Source organism: Brassica napus, chromosome A4 (genome assembly GCF_020379485.1).
Source record: "Brassica napus cultivar Da-Ae chromosome A4, Da-Ae, whole genome shotgun sequence".
NCBI lineage: Eukaryota > Viridiplantae > Streptophyta > Magnoliopsida > Brassicales > Brassicaceae > Brassica > Brassica napus.
In genome coordinates this window covers 268,767-295,461 of record NC_063437.1, presented here as the reverse complement: position 1 = coordinate 295,461, position 26,695 = coordinate 268,767, and the positions used below count along the sequence as shown (strand labels likewise).

The window sequence follows — 26,695 nt, the reverse complement described above, 5'->3', positions numbered from 1 at the left end:
GTCCCTAAATGGGCCTATGAAAAACCTCAAAGTGTGACTTCCTTTGATCGGATTCTCTGTACGAACTCACTTCTAATCGTTTGTTCATTTACATTTTCACAATCACCATCGAAATAGCGAGGAGCAACATAGAGAGTGATAAGAAGACACTCTCTCATCAATTCACCGACGAAACAGAACCTGCGTGTGCTTGCTATATTTTGGGAGGGGTTTTATGTAATCATGATGTCAAGTTTGCTATACTGCCGACGCTTTCTCTTGACATCTTCTTCTTCGATTGACTCATCTTCCATTTCGTCGTTTCTGCTGAGTGGTAGTAGTAGAAGAAGAACACTGAGTTCAGTCTCCGACACGAAAACAGAGGACGCCAAAAGAAAGAGACCGCCTTTGAAATCGTTTACTGTAAATTATCTCGTGAACTCATGTGGGTTGTCCTTGGAATCTGCTAAATCGAGGTCTAAGTTCGTAAAGCTTTCATCTTCCAAGAGACCAGACTCTGTCCTCGCTCTCCTCAAGACCAACGGCTTCACCTTTGAACAGATCACCAGAGTCGTCAACTCATTCCCTAGCATCCTCATAGTGAACCCTGAGTCAGTTCTCTTGCCTAAGCTCTTGTTCTTCCGTTCGATCGGGCTAACGAGCTCTGACACAGCGAAACTGATCTCAAACTGTCCCACGACGCTGTCCCTCAGCTTGCAGAACAGGCTGATCCCTTGCTATGATTCCCTCAAGAGCATACTCGTGGAGAAGGAGAGTATCCTCAAATGTCTGAGACGCGGGTACTGGATCTTTACGCTGGACACTGTGAAGTACTTGTCTGCGAGGCTTTCTCTTTGTAGAGATGCTGGAGTTGAAGACCAAAGCATCAGAAGACTGGTCCAAAATGGTCCGCTTGTGTTCTTCTGCTCCGAGAGGAAGTTCAACGAGGTTCTGACCAGAGTACGCAGCTTTGGCTTTGATCCGAAGAAGATGTATTTCATTCATGCTATGTTGGTTTTCTCTCATGTGAGTGAATCAACTGTGGAGCGCAAGTTTGAGCTGTACCAACAGTTTGGTTGGTCCAGAGGAGAGTTCGTGGCAGCGTTCATGAGGTTTCCAAACTGTGTGAAGATATCGGATGAGAAGATAAAGGGAACCATGGAGTACCTTGTGAACGATGCTGGTCTGAAGGCCGGTGCAGTTGCTATGCAGCCTTTTGTTTTGGGGCTGAGTTTGGAGAAGAGAATCAAGCCGAGGAACATGGTGATCTCTGAGCTTCTGTCTAAAGGGTTTGTGAAGAGAGAGGATTTGAACTATTTCCAGATTCTTAAGGTTAAAGAATGTGTTTTTGTGGATAAGTTTGTTCTCAAGTTTCAGCATGTTTCTTCTCTCCAGCCATCCCTATAGTCTCTTCTCTTTGTTTTGTGTGTATTGTGGCATGTTCTACATTGTTGATCTCTTGTTGATTTGATTGCAGTGGTTTTAACATATTAGTTTCAGATGAACTTTGTTGCTAAGCTTACACGTATTGTTCATAGAATAATTCATATGCTTAGACGTAGACATAAATAAAAAGGAGATTTTATAAATAGTGATATGTTCAAAGACTTTCATACATAAATAAAGATTTTATAGTTATGATGTCTGTTTAGCATAGTATTGAGGCTTTATCAAGAAGCAGCTACAGACTCAGACAGCTCTTCCATGAGTTCTTTTTGTTCCAAAGCAGCACAAGCCTGCAATATAAACAACAACGGAACAACATTTCCTCAGGTTTCATATAGTCAACTGATAACTACGCACAAACAAGTTTTTGAGTTGTAGAGTTTGAAGGTAAGGGAGGTAACCTGCACTGCATCCTCTAAGCCACCTTCAAGAAATGATGTAAGCGCAAAGTTCATCTTTAGCCTATGATCCGTCACTCTACTATCCTGTTATTTTCATTCACACATCATCATAAGCATTACACAAACCATCCTCAATAACCCTCTGAATAATCAAATCCGTGTATTACCTTATAATTATACGTCCTTATCTTTTCTGAACGAGCTCCAGTTCCAACCTGTTTTCCCAAGAATCAACATAAAACATGAATATTCATTCCATGAGCTTAAACCAAAAAAAAGTCATGGGGATAGTATTACCTGAGATTTTCTTTGATCTCTTATCTTCTCTTGTTGTTCCCTTAATTTGATTTCGTACCTATATATATGGCAATATCTCATCAAATCAATAAGAAAGACTGAAGATGAAGAAAGAGGAGGCTGATACTTTTATAAGGTTGCTTACAGTTTTGCTCGGAGAAGCTGGAAAGCACGAGCCTTGTTACGTATCTGAGTCCTTTCTTCTGTACAGAAAATGCGTATACCCGATGGTTTATGGACTAGGTCTATAGCCGTCTCCACCTTGTTCACATTTTGCCCTGCACACCAACACCACACTCTTCAGTATAATAGCAAGTGAAAAATTGCAAGAGAAACATATAATGAATTTATTTATATTTTAGCCCTGACCTCCAGCGCCACCAGATCTTGCAGTTGTAAGTTCAATGTCTTTCGGGTCAATCACAACTTCCACTTCATCAGCCTATTATAACAACAGACAGAAAGCAAAGATAACAGTTTCCAACTGGTTTACTATAAGTCTTGAGGATATCAATAAAAATGCAACATGTGGTTTACCTCTGGCATGATGGCAACAGTGGCTGTAGAAGTGTGTACACGGCCCTGTGTTTCTGTTTGAGGGACACGCTGGACTCTATGAACACCAGATTCGTATTTTAGCTTGCTATACACACGGTTTCCTTTTATCTCCATCACACACGTCTTGTAACCTCCATGCTCAGCCTTATCAAGTAGGAAGATATCAGAAGCTATCTTAAGTTGCTATGCTGTACTGCAATCTTCTTTAAAAACGCCAGAAAATAGAGGGCCTTACCTCAGAGCATGAAACCAGAGAAAACTTCCAAGAGCTGCGCTCGCTGTACCTCTGATACATCCGCACCTGCAATTTAAAAGAATATTGCATAGCAGAGTGATTCACTATAATATTATGATGAAGCTTTCAGTTACCACATTTGCTTAGCCATGAAATATAGGATCAATCACAGTCACAGGTTATTATGAATAGAAGTGAAACAAAATGGTGAATAACCATCAGATTGCGTTTTAAATTCAGGAAATTCCAAAGTATTGGAGGTCAGAAGAACGTGGAATCAAATAGAGGAGCAGAAGGAATAAATAAAGGGAAGCATGTACCTACAAGGTCACCAGTCCAAATAGCAGCTTCATCTCCACCTGTTCCTGCTCTCACTGTACAAGGAACGAAAACTTTATACTCGTCCACAGGTTAACAAATGATACAAGTTGTCAACATTTACAATTAGTCAGTTTACCTTCGAGCAATATGTTTCTGGCATCAAGAGGATTGGTAGGAAGAAGCAACATCTGACACAAGCAAACACATAATGTTACAGCTTGAAGATTCGAAACAAGCGGGACAAAGGGCATCTTCAAATAATTAAAGTCAGCAACATCCAACTATACTATGGAACCAAGTCCAAGAGCATTGCCTAGTTACATGATGAAGGGTGTAAAGTGTAAAACCTTAAGTTGTTTTTCAAGCTCCTCAATTTCTTTAGAGAGTGAGTTGATTTCACTTCCTATCATTTCAGCCATTTCTTCATCATCTCCAGCCTCTTTCGCCAAAACTGAATCAACAAGACCAATCACAACCAACTCCAAGGAACAAAACTGAAGCAAAAAGTAAAGAAAAAAAAAGGAGAAACCTTTGGATTCTTGTAATTGCTTCTCACAATCCTTGAATCTCCTGAACACGGATACAACCTAGGAATAATCCAAACTGAAGTCAAATATAAAGAAAAAGATTCAAACATTGAAGCAAATAAGTAATGGGAAAACCTCGTCAAGCTCGGACATGGACTGTGCAAGTTTCTGGTATTCAGAAGGATTAGAAACAACATCTGGGTCAGCTAGTTTTACCTTACCAAACAAAATAATACAAAGCTTGTAAAGATGTCTCCACATAGAATATAAGAGAACATAAACCAATCAAGCAAGAACATACAGATAACTCCTTCCATGTCTTCTCAACAGACTCCATTTTCCTAATCAGGTAAGGTTCCTACAATTCTCAACAGTAAAAATCAAAATCATAAGCTATATCGTAAAGTCACGAACCTAGAATCTACAACCACTTACGGCCATACAGACGAGTCGTGGAGTCCTGCGAGACGGCGGCGAGTGCGGTATTAAACATACTCCTGACGGTGGCTGCCCTGAACGTAAGTGTAACGGTGAATTAGAGTGAAGATGCACGAGGGCTCGAGCCATTGGACTCGTCGTCGTCGTGAAGCTATTCATCTCCGTTAAGAGAGGTGGTGGAAGAATGAAGAGTGGCGCGTGATTTTTGTCGGATAAGGCGTTTTAGAGTTTAGAATGATGAGACGTGTTTGGCTGTGAGGACAGTCGTATCTTCGTTATAACCTATTTATTGGGCCTTACAACCTTCTTCCGGCCCATTGTGATTCAAGATTTCAACTCATTATTCCGATAACTCAAGACTCGGTTTATGTTTTACAAAATAGTGAACACCAATGACTTCATGGCCCAATGGATAAGGCGCTGGTCTACGAAACCAGAGATTCTGGGTTCGATCCCCAGTGAAGTCGTTTATATTTTTATATTTTGGAGTATTTTTTGGATTTTCGGATCCTAAAATAACTGAAACTGATCCTAAACTTTTTGGAACAAAAAAAATTAAGGATATTAGCAATTCCTGGAGACCTGAACCAGTCCACACCTAGAAAGATTCGAACTGATAACCGAACGTACAAGTTTTAAATATCCTAACTAGATTTTGATCCGCACGTCCGTGCGGATCTATTTTTTAAAATAATATGATGCTATTTGCTTTTTATGTCACTATTTAAGGTTGGGCAAAAAACTCGAATTCGAAGAATCGAACCAATCTCAATCCGAATAAGTAGTACTAAATCCGAACCGGAATAGATTAAATATCTGAATTATTCAAAATGTTGGTATTTGAAGAATTGAAACCTAATCCGATCCGAACCGAATTAATTTGGGTATCCAAAATAGATTTATATACTTATATATATTAATTATTTTTAGATTTAATATATATAAAAACATCCAAAATATATATGATACTTTTAAGTTCGCATAAATGCTTGAAAAATATATACAAATAATTAAACGTAAATATCTTAAATAGTTAAAAAATACTCAAAACTCCAAAAAATACTTAAATAATTATTAATTCTCTATCCAAATATTTAAACCAAACCTATTTAAATTGGTTATCCAAATCAGAACCAAATCCTCAAAGATCTGAACTGAACACGAAATCCCAAAAAGATCCGAAAACGAATTCGAACGCCCATCCCTAATCACTATTATATACTATATGTGTTATCATAGATTACAAAATATGTGCTATCATATAATTAATCGTATTTTATACGTACCATCAAATAAGTTTTCTTATAATTAATAATATTTTATACGTACAATCATATAAATAATCAAATATATTATATTTTAAAATTTAATGTGAAATATAAAAACTATAATTTAAGTTGGTGTTTGAAATTGAGCTTTGTATTGTATTTTTATTATATATATTGAAAACATTTTTATAATAGTTATTGGAAAATATGTTAGTAAAAATCAAATTTTAAATATATGTAAATTTTTGAATGAATTTTGATATAAATTAATTTTAAATTATTATTTTGATTTGAATATATATATCAAGTAACATAGATCTATTACTTTTTAATATGATGTAATGGACTTTCAATTTTTTTTAGTAGCATAAGCTCATTATTTTTTAGTAGCATAAGCCCATTATTTTTTTTTTCTAACTTACTGCTATCCATGTTTCCAAACACTACTATTTTTTTAATTACTATTCATATTACCAAACAATCCTAATGTGTACTTCAACTTTAATAATATAGACTAGATTTGGACCCGCACAACCGTGCGGGTATTAATTTTCATGTTTATATATATTTTACATAACTAAAACATATTTTTAAATTTACTTATATATTTAAATGTTTATATTTAATTATTTTTTAAATATAACAATTTGATAGTTTTCATGTTGTAAGTTAATTGATTATTTCAAATCATCATATATATTTGGTATTTTTATTATATATATTTTAAAATTATTTTTTATTCAATTATTATGATCATGATCCATAATTCAAAGCGCTAGATTTCCTTTATCAATATGTTTTTATGTTTATTCATTTAAGATAATAACAATATATATATATATATATATATAAAAGTTTAAGATAACTTAGTTTTAAACATGAATTATCTAATTTACTAATGTTAACCCGTTCTACCAACATATTATATTTCCAGCATAAATTTTTAATGTTTGTGAAAATAAAATATATCAATTTATCAGTTTAACATAATTTAATCATATTTAGTCAAATACAATGTTTTATTTTAAAATGATAGATATAACTATAAAATAGTAAAATTTGATCTAATTTTTTTCATTTTATAAAAGATAACTGAGTATATATATATTAATGTATAATAACATTAATTTCATTACTAATTACAAAATTAGTGAAAATATTTATATACAATTTTTTATAATTAAGATATTGTTATAATATTTTTCAACACATTTGTTAAGAAAATTAAATATATATCTAATATATTAAAACAGAAGTCATGACTTCTTTTCATGTGTGACTTTTTTTAGTTTGGATCATTCCTAGAAAATATCATATTTTACATAAGTTCATTATTAAACCATATTGGAAAACTCGTAACCTAAAAAGACTTTAGAGAGAGAAGAGAGAGAAGAAAAGTAGATCGACCTTTGGGTCCGGTGATCGTCCGGCGCGTGAGCGTGCGTGCGGTCACCGGAGCCCCTAAAGCCACCTAAAAGTTTCCGATCTTCGCTTTGCTGACGCCCCCTCCCTCCTCCGCCTTGCCTGAGCTCTAGAAGAAGGTCGTCCATGGCGGATCTGGTTTTGGTGTAAAGGCGCGGTCGTGGTGAGGATGCGGCGGTGAAGCGCTTTCTGTGGCCTTTTGGTTTTATCTCCGGGAGGCGGAGGCTCCGTCAGCTCCGTCGACGCCGGTTCAAGTCCCCGCGAGGTGGAGGCTACGTCTAGCTCTGCCGTCGTCGGTCTAGTTTACGGGAGGTGAAGGTGTTTCATGCCTTGCCTCGCCGTCGGTTAGTTCCCTAGTTTAATTTTTAGGGTTTAGTCGGTTTCTTTTCTTTTAGTGTTGTCGAGGTTGCTTGGTGTGGTTTGGTGGTGACGACGTCGGAGGACGATCGAAGCTCGTCCAAGGTTAACGGTGACGGTTCCCGCAAAAGTCTTCCTCTCGGTGATTGCGACGATTGGTGACGGATGAGATCTCGATCCGTCGAGTGATACTCTCCGTATTTGGGCTCACCTCTGTCGAAGACGTTTGGCGGTGGTGATGGTGTGGAGTAAGTGAGCTCCGGCGATCCGGGTGAACCGTCGGTTGGTTCCCGGTGTTGATCCGAAGCGAGGGCGTCGTCGATGCCGCAGCGTGTGTCCGCGCGGCGGCGATGCCTCGTGGGGGTTAGGGTTTCTAGTTGTTGGGCTTTAGGCCCAGAAGTTTAAGGTTTTTGGCCCAGATTTTTGGGTTTATATATGTTTTTAATGTGGGTCTTTAAACCCATTTATCTAATATATTGACGGAAAAAAAAAAAAAAACATAAGTTCATTATTATATCTTTTATTATCTTTATCTTTTTATTTGAAATACAAATGAATATATTTAAAATGTTCTAACAAAATCTTTTTAAAATCTTCTTAGAATCTTTTTAAATTTACTTTTGAAAATTAGTTAGTTTTAATTTAAATTATGATAAAATATAATTAGAAACTAAAATTGAATATAGTTTTGGTTTATAAATGAAAGTTTAAATAAAATGAAATTAATTAATTTCTAAAAAACATTTACTAATAATTTTTAAAGATTTTGTTAGAAATAAATATTTATTTCTATTTTAATTTTTCAAATTTGTTTTCTAATAAAATAAAAATCATGATTTTTTGATGAGTGATATTTTTATTTGGACCATCATCTAAATTTTCTATTAAATGTATATCACTAATGCTAATATATATAATATTTTTAACTACTTTAATCATAACTAGATTTTTCACCCGCACATCCGTGCGGGTAGATTTTTATTTTATAAATATATAACGGATACCATCGCAAAATTTTAAAAGATATGATTTACATTTTAGTGTTATGTATTGTGTAAATCTATAATATTATTGGTTATGTTTCTTGTTCGATATTATTAATGTATAATGATTTGTTTTATACATTTTACTTTCTTATTAATTGTTATTATATATAAATATATTTTCGAGTTTGGTAAAATAAATTCATAGTATGAAGTAAAAAAATTTAGAAACTCCTTTATTTTTTCTAATTTTTACAGACTGAATATAACACATTTTAAAATTTTATTTAGTTATACTATAGAAGTGATATTTTCTTAACATAATTTATATTTCTATGTTATTTATTTTAGTATATTGTGAGATTTTATAGTAAATACATTATAATAATACTATATTATTAATTATGAAATCAATCGCTGTATTAATTTAAAAATATTTTAAAATTTTATTAAAATTTTATTAAAATTTTAATAAAATTTTGTTAGGTTTTTCAACATATTTTGTTATAAGTAAAAATAAAATTTAAATTTATAGTTAAAATTTATTTATTAATATCTATATAATTTATAAGATTTTTTAGAAATGTTATATATTAAATAGATTAACTTAAATAGTCAAATAGATGTAATTGATGAAATAGACCTAGTATGAATTTTTATGGTATTTGTTTTAATAAAGATGATATAGAATATAATTATAAAATTTGAAAAATAACATACAATTTTATTTTATTTTGTTTTATAATAAAATCTTATTTAAATTAATGTATAATAGTATATATTATTAATCACGAAATTAATCAATGGTATTATTTTAAATAAAATATTTTAAATTTTTAGAAAGATTTTGTTAGATTTTTTCTCAACATTTTGTTATAACTTAAGATAAAATTTAAATTTACAGTTAAAATTGATTTATTATTAATATCTTTATATATTTAATAGATTAATGTAAATAATTAAATAAATGTAATTAATGAAATGAATCTAATAAGGCTAGTTTGACTTTTTTATGGTAGATAAAAATGATACTTCTCTTTTAATAGAGAAGATATCTTTTATATCTTTTATTTTTGAATTTTTTAAAAAAAATTCTAACAAATCTCTTGAAAAAGATTATAATAAGATCTTAATTGTCATAAATTGAATATAAATATTTTCAACTAATTTTGTAATTAGTAATGAAATGTTACTAAAAGAATAAAATTATATCCTATTTTATCAATTTTATAATAATATCTATCATTTTAAAATAAAAACGTTATATTGAAAAAAATATGATAAAATTATTTTAAATTGATAAGTTCACATATTTTATTTTCATAAATATAAAATATTTATGCTAAAAGTATAATATGTTAGTAGAACGGGTTAATATTAGTAAACTATATAATACATGAATAAAAATTTATCTTATCTTAAACTTTTTAATATACAGTAATTCATTATATAAAATTAATAAACATTAAAAAAATTACTAAAAAATCTAACGATTTGAATTACGGATCATGATTATAATAAATTAAATACAAAATTGTTTTCACATATGTTATTTCATGTATTAAAAAATATAGTTTAGTAATCAAACGCAAATTCAATAGGACAAATATATAATAAGCAACATATATATGTGATGATTTTAATTTACAGCATGAAAACTATAAAATTATTATATTTGGCATAGTTATACAAACATTTAAATATGTGAGTAACAATAAAAATATATAATAATTATGTAAAACAAATATCTAAATATATATATGTGAAAATATATACCCGCACGGTTGTGCGGGTGGAAATCTAGTTTATATTTTAAATTAAAAGATATCAAATTATATTATGATTTAAGTAGCTAAAAAATTATATATTAGCATTAAGGAAATACATTAAATAAAAAAAATTAAATGATGATCCAAATAAAAATATCACACATGGAGCAAATTGTATTTGTTAACCAATCCGGGTTTTTAGGAGTCGTTGTTATATTAGGATTGATATATTATTAATTCATATTATTAGTAATAAATAAATGATAACTGATTTCTAGTGAGGGTTCATTTTTTTAAAAAATCACACATGAATCAAGGTTGTGATTTCTGTTTTAATATATAAGATATCTAAGAGTCGAAGGATCCGATCCGAACTCTGGCTGAGGACCTGAGTGCGCATGCCTATATGATCTCTAGTCAAAAGTTCTAAACCTTCTGACGCATCTAGAAGCTTTCTGTTGTCGGAACCAAGTCTTTCTTTTCTTTTTTCTTTTTTGGTTGGAAGCAGCCGCAGCAGCTCCTCAATTTCATCTCGTTCCTGCGACGATGTCTATCTACAGAATCGCTAGAGCCTTACCCTTCTCGGCCCTCTTCAGGTTCGTTCAACTTCATCTTCTTATTTTTCCTTTGTTCTAAATCGCCCCATTTAATTACCCCGGTGATGAAGATATTAGTGCTTGCATGTTGGCGGAAATGAAAAGGGTCGAGCTTTGAAAACATGAGCTTCTACAAATAGCACAGTCTTAAGCTTTTTATGTTGAAATGCTAAGAGTTTCAATTTTACAGGCAGCTTGAGAAAGAAGCCGAAACTGTGATCAGTGTCCTGCGACCTGGCCCATTGGGAATCATAGAACACAAGTTCACGCCTCAAGAGATTCGCCAGGCCAAAGCTACAGTGTGTAGATCAGTCGATAATTGGCGAAGACATTCTAATCATGCTAATGGCGTTTTAAATCGTTTCATCTATAAATGAAATAAGTCAATACATCTCCACTCTTGAATAAAATGCCTTTTCATTTTGTTAAAACAAAGATTAATCAAAAAAAAAAAGCAAACGTTTCTCTGTTAGTTATGAATAAGCATTTGCTGATATAACAAGTATGATATTATTATAATACACAAGTTCTTGATCTTTAGAGCAACAGGGTTTGTGTGTGTGGGACTACTACACTTGACAGTGCATTGTAGTAGAAACTCGAAAACCCGAAAAAAGGCAAAACAAGTAGTATATAGATTCTTCTCAATCTTTAAACCCATATAGCTCCGGCTCTTCTTAGCAATGCAGCTAGTTGGTTCTTGACATGAATGGTCATCACCTGGTTAGCACCACCGATTAACTGTTCCCCTATGAACACAGCTGGCACACTCGGCTTACACCCCATTTGTACCAATGCTTTCTCCACCTCCTGGCCGTTAGACAACTGGTCAAGCTCGTAGACTGTCACATTTGCACCATACCCTGAGATCAGTGTTTGGATTGAATGGCTCATGCAGCAACTGCTTTTGCTGAATATCACCACTGGTTTCTCTGCTACTAAACTTCTTATGCTTTCCATTTGGATGAAGAGTGTAAGAGGGAACTCAATGGTTGTTTTTGATTTGATGTTATAACAATGTTGAGTCTATTTATAGTGTTAGATTGTGTAAATCAGATCTATGTCACTACTTTACTACCTTGTGTTCCTTTGCCCAATGATGTGCCCTTTCGCGTTCACTAAAAACTGCATCAACTTAAGATTCTTTAATTTTTTTTCAAATATGAGAACTAAGTGGCATATACAGTTCATGGGAATCTTTTTTTTTTTTACTAAATATGGAAATATCATTGCCAATGGTTTAGTAGTGATCCACGGATTCAAGGTGGTATACCAACAGTGTGATTATGTTGCTCTTTTTTTTTTCCAATACCTTTTCTTTTGCTTTTGATGCATTTACTGAGGTGGAGATTGGATTATAGATTCCCCCACAGGTTTTAAGCTCAAAAGAAACGGAAAGGTAAAGAAAGAAAGATTGACTCAGAGTCAGAGATACTTTTTCTGCTGGTGTGACCTGGAGTCTAGAGAGCAAGTGAGTGTGTGTATGATCAGACCCAAGATGTTGCTTTTAGCTTTTACACTAATCTTCAAAACCATCTGAATGTGAGAGTTTGTCTTTAACTCTTAAGAGTTCTTCTTCTTTGTTGTTGCATTGACTCTCACAGAAAGTTAAAGAACCACCCACTAATCCATTTCTGTGGATTCTTGAAACCATATTTGGAAAAATCCATAGAAAATGAGGAATCTGTTGGTAGATTCGTTGATATAAGGCCATGTGTCTTATTTTTCACCATGATTGACTTATAGCAAGCACACTTATGATAATAATCACAAGAGCATAGATTCTTCATCATATATTCTCCTCCACATCTCTAGAACTGTCTTCCCAAATTGGCTCCAAGAACTGCCCAAAGGCCATCATCGTAGTATGTTATCTTCTCCACAGAACTGCTACATTGGTGTTAATGTAATGAAAACTTGGAACTGTATTAGAGGACAGAGTATGCTTTCTCCAGTTGCACAAAGGAAAAATTAAAGTTACAGGGTAGCCAATAGATCAAGAAACATTAAAGATACAAACAAAAGTAGTCGTCAAAGCTCATCATCCAGTCATGTTCTTGACGAGTACGACGGAGTTATAATGTTCACCGAGACCAAAAGCATGCCGGTGATACGATAACATGAGGCTGGAGTCATTACTGGACTTATACTCTTTGCCCATTTCAACATCAGGAAATGATCCTGAAAACACCATTATGTGTTTCCTCAAGCAATGCGTCAACGCCCCTAGCTCCAGCTGACCGCCCCAAGCCGCCGTTGACTCGACTTCTCTGCAGTATTTCTCAAACCGCTCCTCCGCAGACTCGGACTCAGACTCGGTTTCTGATAAGAAGAACGGGATGAAGTCTGTTTTGTGATCTCTCATGTACGCAGCAGCCATTTCTCTTAGCTTCTGGTACGTGTAAGGAGACGCACAGCCCGAGAGATTGGCGAGCTGGCTTTCTACAGCTCGGTAAAGGCAGTGCCCGTCCGGTTTGATCTCGCTGACGGTTAGCCCCAGGGGTTTAAGCTTCTTCTCTAGCTTTTGGTTCTCGACCATACGATCACTCGTCACGTTGCTCTGCTCTTCTTTGATTCTCTGCTCTCTATCCGCCTCTTCTTTGGCTCTTTTCTCGCGTCTCTTCACGCTCTTGCTCGGCTTTGAGTGTTCTGGCTGAGCAGTGACTGAGACTCCAGCGATGGCTCTCACCAAAGTGTCGATATCTCCTTTCTTCTCATTTGTCTCGTCCTTGGAGATGTTGCCGCTGCTGCTACTAGTGCTGCTGAAACCTTGTGAGGCGAGCTCTTTCAGCTGTTTCTCCTTGAGCTTGGTGGAGAGTTTTGAAATGTCTTCTTCGACTTGCTTCTTCTTAGCTTTCTGCTCGGCTTTGCTTCCTTTGGCAGCAGCCTTTTTCAACTCCGTCTCCTTGTTCTGTAGTTGTTTTATCTCTTGCCTAACAGTATAACAAACATCATCATCAACAGTAGTACTTCATAGCTGAATAAAACTGAAACTAAAGGTGGTGGTGTTACCTGTGCCTAGCAAGCATCTCATCGACCGTTTCATGTTGCTCCATGGTGGTTTCATCCTCGGATACATTAGTCTCTGCCATTTAAGGAAGCCTAACAGAACTTGTTCTGAAAGTTACAGAAATCTTATAATTAACCATATGATCCAATGTTTTTTAATCACAAAATATGTTACTACTAATTATTATAGGAGAAATATATTTAAAAATGTATTTATGAAAAGTATAAAATATATGAAAGGATTTTTAGTTATCATTCTTAATATGTGGTTTACTATGATAGTATTAGGAGACGCAACACTTATCTATGTAGTTTTCGATTCACTGATAGTGGGGAAAGATTTATTCACCTATTTGTGTAGGTGAAGATCTTTTAAAAGAATATCAATCAGTAAAGACATATATATATTTATATAAATATGAAAAGTGTTCATATGTTTCACCTGTATGCCTAAAAGACTGATTCGTGTATGGCCAAGTGGAGATAGTGTCTCAAACTGTAGGTTTGGTTCCTAAGCATCTTACCCACAAAACTCATAGAAAAGGCAAGCTCCACCCGTTATTTGATCACATCGAACAAAATGTTACGTAGTTTATAAATATTTTATACTCCTATATGTAAATATGAATCGTATAAAATCTATACCTATAAACTTTGAATATAGGTAATTGTAATGATTTACTCGTCAAAAGAACAGTGAGACATTCATCTTGTAATATTGTATATAGTGGTAAAATTAAAGAATAAAAACATTTGTAACTAATTCCAAACAAAAGAATTCATTAGAAAGTTGAAAGATAACATGAACAGAGTATTTTACTGTGATTTCAATTATCTAACCCAAACAAAACATTGTAAAACTAGATCCAAAGCGGTATCTAGAGGACTGAACATATCCAATGGCTCGTCTCTTCTTTGTCTTTTTACAAATGTCAAACCCCGTTCCATTTGAATAAATTTATCGTTTTCTAGATTTCAATATTCGTAGAAAAATTCAGTTTCAAAAAAAATATATATATACTGTGAGAATATGGAAAGATAACTGGCTATCTACGAGTCAACAGATTTGTCCAATGGGACCAACTCGAGAGGAAGATCAGAATATGCTGGTTAGCGAACTACTGATGTCTGATTCAGCAGAGTGGAACGTTAACAAAATCAAGCAAGTCCTTCCCCACTACGAAGACCTGATCAGGAAGCTGGTCCCGAGTGATTGCGGAATGCGCGATGAACTGGTTTGGTTGCAGGAGAAAACCGGAAACTACACTACTAAATCCGGGTACGCTCTAGCAAAGATCAATGTATCAGAGACCCGTGAGACGTTCAACTGGGGCCAATGTATCTGGAATGTGAAGTGTTCCCCGAAGGTGAAGAACTTTCTGTGGAAACTCAAGCATGAGGCGGTAGCAGTTGGCGACACTCTCCTCAAACGTGGAATTATGGTAGACGGAAAGTGCAGTAGGTGCGGGGAAGTTGAGACCACTGCCCATGTTATGTTTCACTGCCCTTTTGCAAGGAGAATCTGGGAGAAGGTCCCAGCACACTTGGTTCCTGGTGCTTCGCAAGTGAGATCAATGGAAGATTTATTGAAAGCTTGTACCAGGATGATTAACCTTCCCCCGCTGGGATTTTCTTCGCCCCTATACCCGTGGCTCTTGTGGTTCCTTTGGACAAGTAGAAATCAGCTGGTGTTTGAGGATAAGTCTTTCTCGGAAACAGAGGTCTTAGGAAAAGCTTTGAAACATGCTAGAGAGTGGCACAACTCGAACCTAACCACCTCGCCTCACTCTGTTTCGAAGAAAGACTGCTCTGCGAGTGTGCCTCAAGCTCAGCCCCGAGAGAACGAGTTTCTCTGCTTCTCAGATGCAGCTTGGAATAGTGCTTCTAGTGCAGGAGGTTTGGGCTGGACATGCTCTAACTCTGCCGGTGCTACTCTCCTGCAAGGATCTTCACCGTGCCCCATAGTGGCATCAGCGCTAGTTGCAGAAGCACTGGCACTCAAGGCGGGTATCAAAGCCGCTATCTCCCTTAATATCAAAGACCTTGTCTGTCACTCAGACTCAAAAGGCTTGATCAATCTGATCACAGGAAACACGTCTGTGATTGCTCTCCAAGGAATTCTCCATGACATCAGTGTGTTGAGTAATTCCTTGTCGTCTATCTCTTTTAAATTTGTACCTCGGCGTTGTAACACGATCACTGATCGTCTGGCCAAAGAGGCTCTGTTTTCTGTATCAAACTCTTCTTTGGGAAGAGAGAACCTTGTAGCTTAAGCTTTTATAAATGAATGTTTGACCAAAAAAAAAAAAAAAAAAAAAAATATATATATATTCGTAGAAAAAAGAAGGAATATATAAAGAAAACTTTTAGATATTGAATGGGTTACAGTTGAAACAAGACAAGTAGGCGACACATGGATAGTATCTTCATTTACACACACATATTACATATAGATGGAATCATTGACAATTCTTCTTTTTTAAATCATTGACAATTGACATATACATTTACAGATTCTTCTATACATTCTCTTATAGGTAAACATATTATACGATGGCTGTGTATGTTTGTGGAGTGGGGTCAGATATGGATAAACTTCTTATCTCAGATTTTTTCAATGTCAAAGATGACGCAACAGTCACCACCAAACACTTCTCAAGTTTAAAACAATTTAGGTTTTAGTTTATAATGTAGCCACCTTGAAACATTAAATGTATAAACCCCTTTATTAATTGTTTTAGTTGTAAAACGCAATGCATATACATTGAAATAGCCCTATTAGTCTATTACAAAATTCATGCATCTAGAAATCATTATTTTAGATAGATTTTGTCGTCCACGTATAGAGCAAATACGAGATGATTCTGTCTAGAAGTGGCTTTTTCTTTCAGGTACTTAGGCTTTAAATTATGATCATGACAATGTTAACTATATTATATCATTCATATATTAATTAACACCAAAAACGCATAAAATTCCCCTGTTTTGCATGGCACATTACCGCAAATTATTAACCTTCCACGTTTTCCACTTTTTTTTTTTTGTTCAAACCTTCATTCATTCATTCATTTAAGAAACTAAAGTTCATCAGTACTAGCAATCTCAGAGAGACTGTTAGAGAGCTGAAACAAAGCGTTTTTTGCCAGCCTATCAGCCGGTTCGTTACAAACACGAGAAATAAATCGAAACGAGATAGAGTTGAAAGAATCGCTCAACACGCCAATGTCATGGAGTATCCCTCTAATAGCAACCACAGCCTTGTTTCCTGTGATTATATCAATAAGACTTTTTGAATCCGATAAACAGATCACGTCTTTGATGCCAGAGAAAGCAGCCTTTGAGAGGCCTGCAAGTAACGCTAACGCTTCTGCTGCTAGGGCTGAGGCAATATAGCGTTTTGTCTCGGTTCCTTGGAAGCGGTAAGACCCTGCCGAGTTCGTACAAATCCAGCCAAGTCCACCTGCAAGAGAAGAAGCATTCCAGGCAGCATCCGAGTATAATATGCTAGCAACTTCCGGAACCTGATAATGAGAGTTCGAACTGACGTTGTCTTTATTTGAAACAGAGTTTTGTTTTCGGGGAGGCAGAGACTCTTGCCATTCCTTCGCTGCTCTAATCGCTTTTGTTAACATCTCTGTTTCTGAGAAAGACTTGTCTTCGAACAAGAACTGATTTCTGCTAGTCCACAAGACCCAAAGTAACCATGGGTATAAGGGTTTAGACAGACCTGTTGGTGGTAGATTTGTCATCCGGGAGCACGATATAAGGAGGTCCTCCAACGAGTTGCAAACTGCTCGAGATGGAATTGCCATAGCTGGTACCAGGTCCCAGACTTTCCTCGCTATAGGGCACTCAAACATCAACCTTCCACGTTTTCCACTATGACCTCAAAAAGAAAATATAATTATAGATTAATGATTTGGGTATGTGATGCTACTGCCTGCCACAGACCGAAAGTGATATATAAGTCATATCTCTATTATTTTCTTCTTACAAAATAATACGCATTATAATAGATGGCAAGAGACAACTAATAACACCTATAATATAAATTAAAAATCAATTAAAAACAGTAGTCTCCATCAGACAAAATCATACGAGTAAGCATTTTTTTCTTATCCAAAATTCTATCACAAAGAACTTAGCCTCTTTGTAGGAAATTTGGTTTGTGGGACATTTCAATTACAATATATATATTTCGAGTGGGGTACTATATCAATTATATATTATCCAGTATATTTTTACATAAAAGCCCGAAATAAAATAATCTAAAATCTTCCACAATAACCATTATAAATAACAGCTGATCCAAGCACATGTACAACACAACATAAGCCTTTCTTATTCCCAAAACAAACACTTCACTACTAACTTCTGTTGTTCAATCGCAAATGGAGAGAATAAGAGATTTGTCGTCGAAGAAAGCAGCAGTGATATTCACAAAGAGCTCATGTTGTATGTGCCATAGCATCAAGACATTATTCTACGAACTAGGGGCTAGTCCTGCGATCCACGAGCTAGATAAGGACCCCGAAGGCCGTGAAATGGAGCGTGCCCTACGTGCGCTTGGCTCATCAAACCCGGCGGTTCCAGCTGTTTTTGTCGGAGGAAGGTACATCGGATCATCCAAAGACATCATCTCGTTCCACGTGGACGGGTCGCTCAAACAGATGCTTAAAGACGCTAAGGCCATATGGTTATAGCCTTCCAACCAACGTACATGCTATATATATATGATGTCAATAATCAATGTGTTAAAAACACATATATTATAAGTATATAGATATAACCGGGAGGAAGCATAGATGTTTTAAAATGCTTTGCTTCCTTCGCATGGATGTGATTTTATAATAAGTTATATGCATTTATATATGTACGGAAGGAAAGACAAGTGTACCTTAAAGCATTTGTGTAACACTAGTGCTAAATTCCACATACGTGAAGATAAAATAAAGTCTTAAATCATATGATTAGTGTATCATTTTGTTAAAATGCTACTGATTTGATATTAGTATTTTTATTGTACAAACGAATGTATATAAATTTAACAACAGATGATCGAGATATATATAGTGATATGATAGATCGATGAAGTGACAAGACAAGAGATGATTATCAAGAAGGAATTATACACGTAGACGAGTAATACTATCGGATCGCTTATCTTCGGTGAATGAAAAAAAGGAGAATCTTAAACACAATTGAAAAGCTTCACCCACAAGGCACTGGAACATAGAACAACGCTAACCAAAACATGTGGTCCGTGCGAAAATTCACGTCCTACAACCTTATATCTTATTAGGTTTTATTTAATTGTTAGATGGTTCCAAGAAAACAAAATTTGTTAGATATCGACTAGAACATCACCAGCGGTTAGTTTCTCAAGCAGGGTGTCTTACTACTATTAGGGGGCGTTAGTGGGATAAGAATTTGTAGTTATTGTTAAAATTTTCAAATTACATTGTTATTGATAGGTGGATTCTATCATTTTTACTAAAATATAGTGTTATTGGTTTGATGATAAGTATAATAACTTAAAAAATCTCTTCTTATTAAAAAAAAAGGTTTTTAATGATTCTAAGTTTCATCAAACCTAGTGTTATTGGGAATTGATAATTTTACTTATAAAACAAAACTTTAAAAATCTTGCATATTTCTTCTAGATTCTTAAATTTCTTAAACTATAATCTTTTTATAAACTTTTAAAATATGAAAACTTTTTAGAAGTCTTTACAAATTGAACAAATCTCTTGGATTTTAGAATCAACCAACTCTACATAAATTCTCTCCCACTAACCATTTTTTATATTAGTTTTTAAGATAAATAAATTACATAATTTAAAGTAAAAACTAGAAATATACCAACAAGATATAAGTACATGTTTTCTAGTTTCTCAAATTGTCAAGAACGGCTCATTATGAGGAGACGATTCTCCCTATAGTTTTTTATTTTTTTCCCACTATCTATTATTATATTAATTTTTTATTTGAGAGACTCATGGATAAATAAATATAATTTGGTATAAATATACCAACAAGATAAATAAACAACCTCTACTGATACTCTTAAAATAAGTCTATAGATATATGCTATATTTATAACAAAAAATTGCTAGGTTTTTATAATATATATATATAATAACTAAAATTAGTCGTTAAGACAACTGAATCTGCAATCCCTTATATATTAAAAGATAGGGAAAATTGGAAATATAGGACACTTTGAACTTTGATTTGTCACAATAAGATTTTGTTTAAGTTTTGTGTCTTATTAAGATTTTAATTAATGTTAATACGATTATACCCTTAGATTATTGAAATTTTAATTTAATTAAAATATAGAATGTTTATTAATTAGATTTATTTATAATTGTTTTTACATTAGGGATGGAAAGAAAAATCAAAAGCATTAAAAGTTACGTAATTGTGTCTGTTTCATTTTTTCTTCTTCCACAATTCAAGGCACGACATTTTTTCACAAATACCTTTATGAGGTTTCTGTTCTCATCTTCTTCTTTATCTTCTCAGATTATTGTCTCCATCTTTACTTGATATCCTTCTCAGCCTCTTTGATTTCGCATTGTGTCATGTGAAGATGGTTTATAGCATCTTCGATTTTATTTCGTATTTGATTTGATGGGTGATTTTCTTTTGTTCTTGATTAGATCCTTTGTTAAAGGCGGCCATTAAATCGGAGTCACCAAACTTATTTCACGTTTTTAAGTTTTGAAAGCTTGAAACTGGAAGATACATGCTAAATCTACAAATTTAAACCATACCCAACAAAAAAATGCAAAAATAATGGACGAAATCAATCAAAGAAAGCATGGCGGCTCTGTAAAAATATCTCTGTAACCCTAAAAATAGTCGAGGAAGATGATGACTTATTTACGGTTATGCCATTAATGAAAATAAACACTAAAAAGAGCAAAATGCACTTCTTGGGGATCGAACCTGACAACCGGGCAACATAAACCTACCCAATTCCCACTAGGCCGCTTCAATAAATGATGTTCTCTATACAAATCACTATGTAATATAAACAATTTTCTGAAAATTGAAAAACAGTGTTTAAAATTAATCCCCGATTAATCGGTATTTAGTAAAGATATTTAAAAAAAAATGGAACTTCCATATTTTTGGTTTAGACTAAATTTATTAAAGATATTAAATAAAATATTCTTTGAGAGATTTATGATATATTTAGTTTAGATTCAGGAAACATTTTCAACTGAATATGGAAGTTTCCATATTTTCCGGATTTACCTAGAATATGTATACTACCTACGCAGAACAAAATATAGTAGGCGAGAAACATATTCTTCTTTAAGGCATCATAAAAGGTAAAATGCAGAACAAGTTATGTAACATAATATAACCGACCTATATCATTGAGTTGTGGCTATATATCGTTATCAAACTGTAGGTAGACCGAAGACATCTTTCTTGATTATAACGTAATCAATTCTATTTGTGCTAGATTATACAAGAAATGTTAGTTTACAGTATATACCCTAGATATATCTATGTTTAAAACTTAGAATCGGATATATAAACTAGGTAGATTACCAAAATGAGTTTTCTAACTGTACCTAGAAGAGAAAATAAAATATGATTCCAATTTTTTTTTAAAAAAAGTTTAAACATATATATTGTCATACTTATGTTTCCAACACTTATCATATTTTTTTACATTTTTAAAATTCAATTTACTATTTTTCTCATTAAAAAAGGGTAAAACATGTCCAAAATTACCAAAAGTATGAGAAGTCTTATTGTGACAAACAAAAGTTCAAAGTGTCCCATTTTTCCAATTTTCCCAAAAAGATAAGCATTACAACATTTTAACTATGACACATGTCATCACTAGAATGTTTTTTAAAGTTTCTAGAGAAATATGGTTGTCCATTAAACATATACTATATACTTTCATTGAGCTAATCATAAATTAATTAACAATCTATAATTAATATTTTTTTATTTTTTCCTTAAATAAGCTACGAAAATACCAAAAGTTAATATAATATATATTTGAAAATTAATGATTTTAATAATAAAGATTTGACAACAATTTGTATATCATCAATTATTTTGTTTAGTACTATATTATTAAAATAAATTAAACAATTATATTAACCATATAATAAAATTTTAGATTTTTTCGTATATGTTATATTTTGAATTTTAAAAATAACTATAAATTACGAAAACTGTTAAAACTCTCACATGAAAAAATTTGTGATAAATGATTTACAATTTTTGAAATTGAGAACATAATATTTTAATTTTGAAATTTGCATTGAATTTTCAAGAAATATTAGAAATTATTAAAAATACTAAAAGTCCCACATTCAAAGTTTTGTTATTAATGGTTTATATTTTTTTTTAAAAATACAAACGATCATAAAATCATATGATTAGGATATATAATCATATTAAAAATATACTATATACCTATGTTAATATTATTTTAATTTAATTACATACAATACAAAATGGAAAAAAAAATTGTTTAAATGTAACCACAAAATAATTGTAAATAAACAAAATTGATTTTCTTAATTTATGTATATATGTCAATTTAGTTATACACGTGACAGTTAATAATTTTTCAATTTTTCAATATATATTTATTAATTTGTTCCAAAATATGTAAAAAAATGTTAAACAAATAATAATACATATAAATAATGTGTATATAAAATATTCATTCCGCGCAATGCGTGGATTTTAAACAAGTATTTTTTTTTTGAAACACTTTTAAACCAGTACTTTAGTACTTGATATCTTAAGTAAAAAATATGTAAGACGGATCTCATTTGTTTGTTTGCCAGCCGTTTACACATATACAGTTACGTCTGGGAAGAGAGAGAGAGAGAGGGTGAGAGCAGAATCAAGCATGAGTGTGTATAGACAAAGAATATTTGTCTTTAGGCAAGTTGGTGGTAGGGGACAGTTAATAACAGAATAATAAATCACTAAATAATTACATATATAGTTGATAGATATGCAAATATTATCACCGAAAGCTAGATCGAATCCTGTTTTGGTTATACATTCTTCTCTTTGGCCCATAAGGATTCGATCAATGAGCTAGACACGAGGTAGAAGATCCAGCTCTGAACAAACAAAACAGCCATGTTGTCGTCATATCTAATCATAAATACGAATGATAATTAGAGAAATACACGAACAGAAGGATTTGATCATAATTAAAAGATTGTGCAGACTTTGTTGACATTGAAACCACGTACTATATGTAAAAGTGTATTTCCTTACTGTAAGTTTATTAGAACATGGTTAATGGAGATTCTTAGGGTGGAGTTATTAGCGAAATATATATCGTCTAACTGTAGGAACCATATTTATTATTTACTATAACAAGACAATGTATATATTAAAAAATGTCAAACATAAACCAAACTATAATAACAAATTAAAACGATAAATAGTATTTGGAGATTCCAGACTAAGTATATTTTCTTAAATTTTTAGTTTTTTATAGGATAATAATTTTATAGGAGTAAGATTTTTATGATACAACTGTGGTGTTTGTATCTTCCAATATCAAAAATGGAGTATCGAATCAGACTGTTACAAATACTTTCTGACACAAAAGAAGGAAACTGTAAGAAAATTGTTGTATTTTAAGATTATTTGAAAAAGAAACGATGACTTGGTTATATATACATACCCCCAGAGGTATAAGCTCAAACGTCTAACCAATAAAAAGAGAATCAACTCAATGACAATTACAAGAACTGGTTTTGAAAATGTTTGTGTTGTTATAAAGCTAATTAAAGAAATATTGTATTTATCGATCAATCAACATTATAACAAATGAATTTGATACAAATAATAAACTAACTGGATGTCATTTGTCAAAATCCAGAATCCCAAAACTAAAGTTTGGAATGGTTAGTTAGATATTTTACATATATAACTTCCTAAACTATATATAATATTCATTTTGGATTATCTATTTACACTCAAAACAATTCAGAATTTATCAAATGAATACATTTTCCCAGATAGTGTTTCTGGTGATGATTATATATAAACATGTAAACATCCAAATGTTTTCGCTTATAAACTTACCATCACTAGTAAAAAGATAAGTGGGCTGTTGAAAAAATAGTTATGTGGCGAAAATTTGAGCGAAAATTAGAAAACCCTCCCAAAATTTTCAAGCCAGACATAAGCCATCCTTATTTTTTATCTTTTTGGCAAAAAATACGTATTTGCTAAATACATTCGTCCACAAAATTCTGTTCACGAAATTTAGTATACGCTTTCCCATCCCTTTAGTCTATGGAACTTGTCGACTACGAAATTACAAAGTCGACAAGTACAAAACAAACTTACCTAATTTAACTGCTGCGTCCTTGTGCATCGTTACTATAACTACTAATGTTAATCTTTCATTATCTTTGAGATTCGTCGTAAAGTGCATCAGATACATAAGCATGCACGCAAACAACGCGCGTATGCTTCATTCGCTGGCGTTGAGATCCACTAATGCGATACTGTTCACATCTCTCGGACATATATATATTCCAAAGTCATTACAATATGTACGCAAACACCTCTCGAATCGTATGCTTTATTATTATTTTTTTTTTTTTGATATGTATGCGCTTTATTAATTATGATCCTTGCCTTCTTCAATACTGTAGATGCTACATAAATCGTTTAGTTTCATCATTTTTATGCAACTTGTACATTCATACAGAACATTAAAAAAATTGGCATTTTCTCGGAAAGCTGCTTTAATTCTTCGTAAGGAATCTGTTTTTTTTTTCATGTTGAAAAAAAAGGAAAGAAATAAGTTCTTTTTAAAGGGGAAAAAGAGACTAGTCCAAGGGATCTTGCACTATACTTGCCTTCCTATAAATAGCCCAAGCAGACCATCAAATTTTCTAACGAAACAAAGAAACATAAACCAGAGCTAATTAAAGATACATAAGTTCTCGATCTTTGGAGGGAGCCGTCAGATCAGAATCTGATCATGGACAAGGTGATGAGAATGTCATCAGAGAAAGGAGTTGTGATCTTCACCAAAGACTCATGTTGTCTTTGCTACGCCGTGCAGATCCTTTTCCGTGACCTTAGGGTTCAACCAACCATCCACGAGATCGACAATGATCCTGACTGCCGTGAGATAGAGAAGGCCTTAGTCCGTCTTGGCTGCACCAACGCTGTTCCTGCTGTTTTTGTCAGTGGCAAGCTGGTGGGTTCGACCAACGAAGTCATGTCGCTTCACCTAAGTGGCTCCCTTGTTCCATTGATCAAGCCGTATCAGTCATTTCATAACTAGAAAATGAATGGATCCTTAAGAAAAGATAATTGGTATGTTGATTAGATAGTAAATAATGATGGAAATATTACACGTAAATGTGTATCATGTTCTTATATATATAGCTAATTTTTATATTTTGTTTTGCTAATCATGTCAAAAACATTTAATTAGCTAGCTTTGTATTTTCCAGCTTAATCAATCAGTGGATGTACTGATGTGTTATCTATTGTAATGGAGAAACTATATATCATATGTTATGTTGCTTTTCGTTTTGAGTTTTGCCTATCGTCTCTGAATGGTTTCAGTGAGAGCACTAAACGTCGACTAAAAATGATATCAGATGTAGTAGTTTATCACATGGATACCATAACAAACAAAACAGAAAAATATAGTATACAAATTATCAGAACAAAATAATAGATATTTATGTATCAGAAGTTAGTCCGAAGATATTTTGTCTGGGGAAGTTTGTGAATAGAATGTGGGTCCCACAGAATGTCAGTATCCAAAATAAATAAGACATTAACGACTGAAAAAAGAAAAAATGACTGCTTGATTTTTGTCAGTATTGGTACTTTGTATATGTGAGCTGATGAAACGTGACTGGTGAATTATGATATAGAAATATAACCAGAGAGACTGACTGTAAACAATGTCTCGCAATTACGTCACTTTGATTTAGCCGTGATATATCAAAATTGAAAATCTTAATTTCATGGGAATGTTTAGTTTATTTCATCTTTCGATCAAATACAAAGAAAAAACGTGAAAAATAAATATTTAAATCTGCAAAATAATTGTTGTTAGTTCTTGGAACAATTAATTCTCCATGCTCACTTAATAATAAGCACACACCTATCTTTCATTTTTCTTAAATTTTCTTTTCAAATAATAAGCACACACCTATCTTTCACTTATCAAAAGAAACACAAATACATAAAGCATAAAACCAGATTAAGGACAATATATATTTGCACTTAGAATTAATGTGTTATTCTCTTATGTATTTTAACTGAATTTATTTAGAGCTCAACATAGTTACTTGCACTTAAAGAAGCTCCATAATTAAGTTTTGTTTGTGATTATTTTGGTGGTGTCAAAAAAGGAAAGGTGGAAAAAGAGGAAGGGCTTTGCGAGAGAAGTGGAATACAACTTCCGAGTTCTTTGGGGGATCTAATCTTGGAAGGGAGAATCTAATCGATCGGCAAGGAACGTGGAACAACAACCTTCACTTGCTGTCTTTGTCAGTAGGATTCAAAGATTCTTAGCTTTGAGAAAAGCAGATCCTCGATCTATTCATATGCATCATCAGTCATCACACAGTATACAATTATTCAACTTTATTCCAAGGCATCCCAACTTTTTAAATAATGGACACTAGTTAATAATACTACTGAACACTCTATTTTATTCATATTCATTCACAACCACCGTTTAGCGTCTCTAGTGTATTTCTAAAACATGGATAAGTAGTCAATGAGATTATGGGCTAAACAAAGTTAATTGGGAGCCCTAAAATCTAACTTAGCAAGTAATAAAGAAACTGAGCAAGGGGTAGGGGTGATTATTCTATTTATCTGACTAATATCATATTATTTTGGTTTGATATCAGTTATCAGTACAAGAAAATTTATCAGGCTGAAGTCTGCTCGAATTCCGGCGTCTGCATGGGGAAATACTTTTGCAATACCTGCAAAAATTTTAACGATGTGAACTTCCAACCCTTTCTTTTTAGAAATTTATTTACAAGGCAAGTAAATCTCCTCCATGTTGCGTGCCATTCTTATTGT

General features: G+C 33.2%; 7 protein-coding genes and 1 non-coding gene across 8 annotated transcripts; 5 read left to right on the top strand and 3 right to left on the bottom strand.

The window, feature by feature from the left end:
* Positions 1-63: 63 nt before the first annotated feature.
* On the top strand, positions 64-1,478 carry LOC106444884. Its single transcript, XM_013886308.3, has one exon. It carries the CDS (start codon positions 223-225, stop codon positions 1,384-1,386), a length of 1,164 nt encoding a protein of 387 aa, XP_013741762.1. The 5' UTR covers positions 64-222; the 3' UTR covers positions 1,387-1,478.
* Positions 1,479-1,544: 66 nt separating this feature from the next.
* On the bottom strand, positions 1,545-4,459 carry LOC106444883 (peptide chain release factor APG3, chloroplastic-like). The gene is made up of 15 exons (XM_013886307.3): positions 4,200-4,459; positions 4,066-4,122; positions 3,900-3,980; positions 3,767-3,824; positions 3,585-3,688; positions 3,374-3,425; positions 3,241-3,290; positions 2,917-2,982; positions 2,661-2,825; positions 2,493-2,565; positions 2,269-2,401; positions 2,124-2,181; positions 1,994-2,041; positions 1,827-1,910; positions 1,545-1,715 (listed from the first exon to the last, which is right to left on the bottom strand). The coding sequence occupies exons 1-15, from the start codon at positions 4,359-4,361 to the stop codon at positions 1,650-1,652; spliced, it is 1,257 nt and encodes a 418-aa protein (XP_013741761.1). The 5' UTR covers positions 4,362-4,459; the 3' UTR covers positions 1,545-1,649.
* Positions 4,460-4,596: 137 nt separating this feature from the next.
* TRNAR-ACG lies at positions 4,597-4,669 on the top strand. Its single transcript has one exon. It is a non-coding gene; the product is annotated as a tRNA-Arg (tRNA).
* A 5,599-nt stretch (positions 4,670-10,268) lies between these two features.
* BNAA04G00280D lies at positions 10,269-11,069 on the top strand. Its single transcript, XM_013890818.3, has 2 exons — positions 10,269-10,597; positions 10,788-11,069. The coding sequence occupies exons 1-2, from the start codon at positions 10,548-10,550 to the stop codon at positions 10,972-10,974; spliced, it is 237 nt and encodes a 78-aa protein (XP_013746272.1). The 5' UTR covers positions 10,269-10,547; the 3' UTR covers positions 10,975-11,069.
* LOC106449011 (monothiol glutaredoxin-S6) lies at positions 10,938-11,557 on the bottom strand. The gene has a single exon (XM_013890817.3). It carries the CDS (start codon positions 11,555-11,557, stop codon positions 11,249-11,251), a length of 309 nt encoding a protein of 102 aa, XP_013746271.1. The 3' UTR covers positions 10,938-11,248.
* Positions 11,558-12,502: 945 nt separating this feature from the next.
* LOC106444882 (OVARIAN TUMOR DOMAIN-containing deubiquitinating enzyme 5) lies at positions 12,503-13,831 on the bottom strand. Its single transcript, XM_013886306.3, has 2 exons — positions 13,610-13,831; positions 12,503-13,530 (listed from the first exon to the last, which is right to left on the bottom strand). Exons 1-2 carry the CDS (start codon positions 13,687-13,689, stop codon positions 12,639-12,641), a joined length of 972 nt encoding a protein of 323 aa, XP_013741760.1. The 5' UTR covers positions 13,690-13,831; the 3' UTR covers positions 12,503-12,638.
* Positions 13,832-17,448: 3,617 nt separating this feature from the next.
* On the top strand, positions 17,449-18,571 carry LOC106449010 (glutaredoxin-C11). The gene is made up of 2 exons (XM_048778263.1): positions 17,449-18,457; positions 18,495-18,571. Exon 1 carries the CDS (start codon positions 17,998-18,000, stop codon positions 18,307-18,309), a length of 312 nt encoding a protein of 103 aa, XP_048634220.1. The 5' UTR covers positions 17,449-17,997; the 3' UTR covers positions 18,310-18,457; positions 18,495-18,571.
* A 5,938-nt stretch (positions 18,572-24,509) lies between these two features.
* Positions 24,510-25,172, top strand: LOC106449009 (glutaredoxin-C14-like). The gene has a single exon (XM_013890815.3). It carries the CDS (start codon positions 24,615-24,617, stop codon positions 24,921-24,923), a length of 309 nt encoding a protein of 102 aa, XP_013746269.1. The 5' UTR covers positions 24,510-24,614; the 3' UTR covers positions 24,924-25,172.
* The last annotated feature ends 1,523 nt before the right edge of the window (positions 25,173-26,695 follow it).

Bases quoted from the DNA above. Each gene is read 5' to 3' on its own strand.
- LOC106444884 (XM_013886308.3), top strand. From the start codon at position 223: ATGATGTCAAGTTTGCTATACTGCCGACGCTTTCTCTTGACATCTTCT.
- LOC106444883 (XM_013886307.3), bottom strand. From the start codon at position 4,361: ATGAATAGCTTCACGACGACGACGAGTCCAATGGCTCGAGCCCTCGTG. The intron at 4,123-4,199 runs GTAAGTGGTTGT...TGAGAATTGTAG, and splicing joins CACGACTCGTCTGTATGGCC to GAACCTTACCTGATTAGGAA. The intron at 2,042-2,123 runs GTAATACTATCC...TTGGGAAAACAG, and splicing joins GAGATCAAAGAAAATCTCAG to GTTGGAACTGGAGCTCGTTC.
- BNAA04G00280D (XM_013890818.3), top strand. From the start codon at position 10,548: ATGTCTATCTACAGAATCGCTAGAGCCTTACCCTTCTCGGCCCTCTTC. The intron at 10,598-10,787 runs GTTCGTTCAACT...TCAATTTTACAG, and splicing joins CCCTTCTCGGCCCTCTTCAG to GCAGCTTGAGAAAGAAGCCG.
- LOC106449011 (XM_013890817.3), bottom strand. From the start codon at position 11,557: ATGGAAAGCATAAGAAGTTTAGTAGCAGAGAAACCAGTGGTGATATTC.
- LOC106444882 (XM_013886306.3), bottom strand. From the start codon at position 13,689: ATGGCAGAGACTAATGTATCCGAGGATGAAACCACCATGGAGCAACAT. The intron at 13,531-13,609 runs GTAACACCACCA...TTATACTGTTAG, and splicing joins GAGATGCTTGCTAGGCACAG to GCAAGAGATAAAACAACTAC.
- LOC106449010 (XM_048778263.1), top strand. From the start codon at position 17,998: ATGGAGAGAATAAGAGATTTGTCGTCGAAGAAAGCAGCAGTGATATTC.
- LOC106449009 (XM_013890815.3), top strand. From the start codon at position 24,615: ATGGACAAGGTGATGAGAATGTCATCAGAGAAAGGAGTTGTGATCTTC.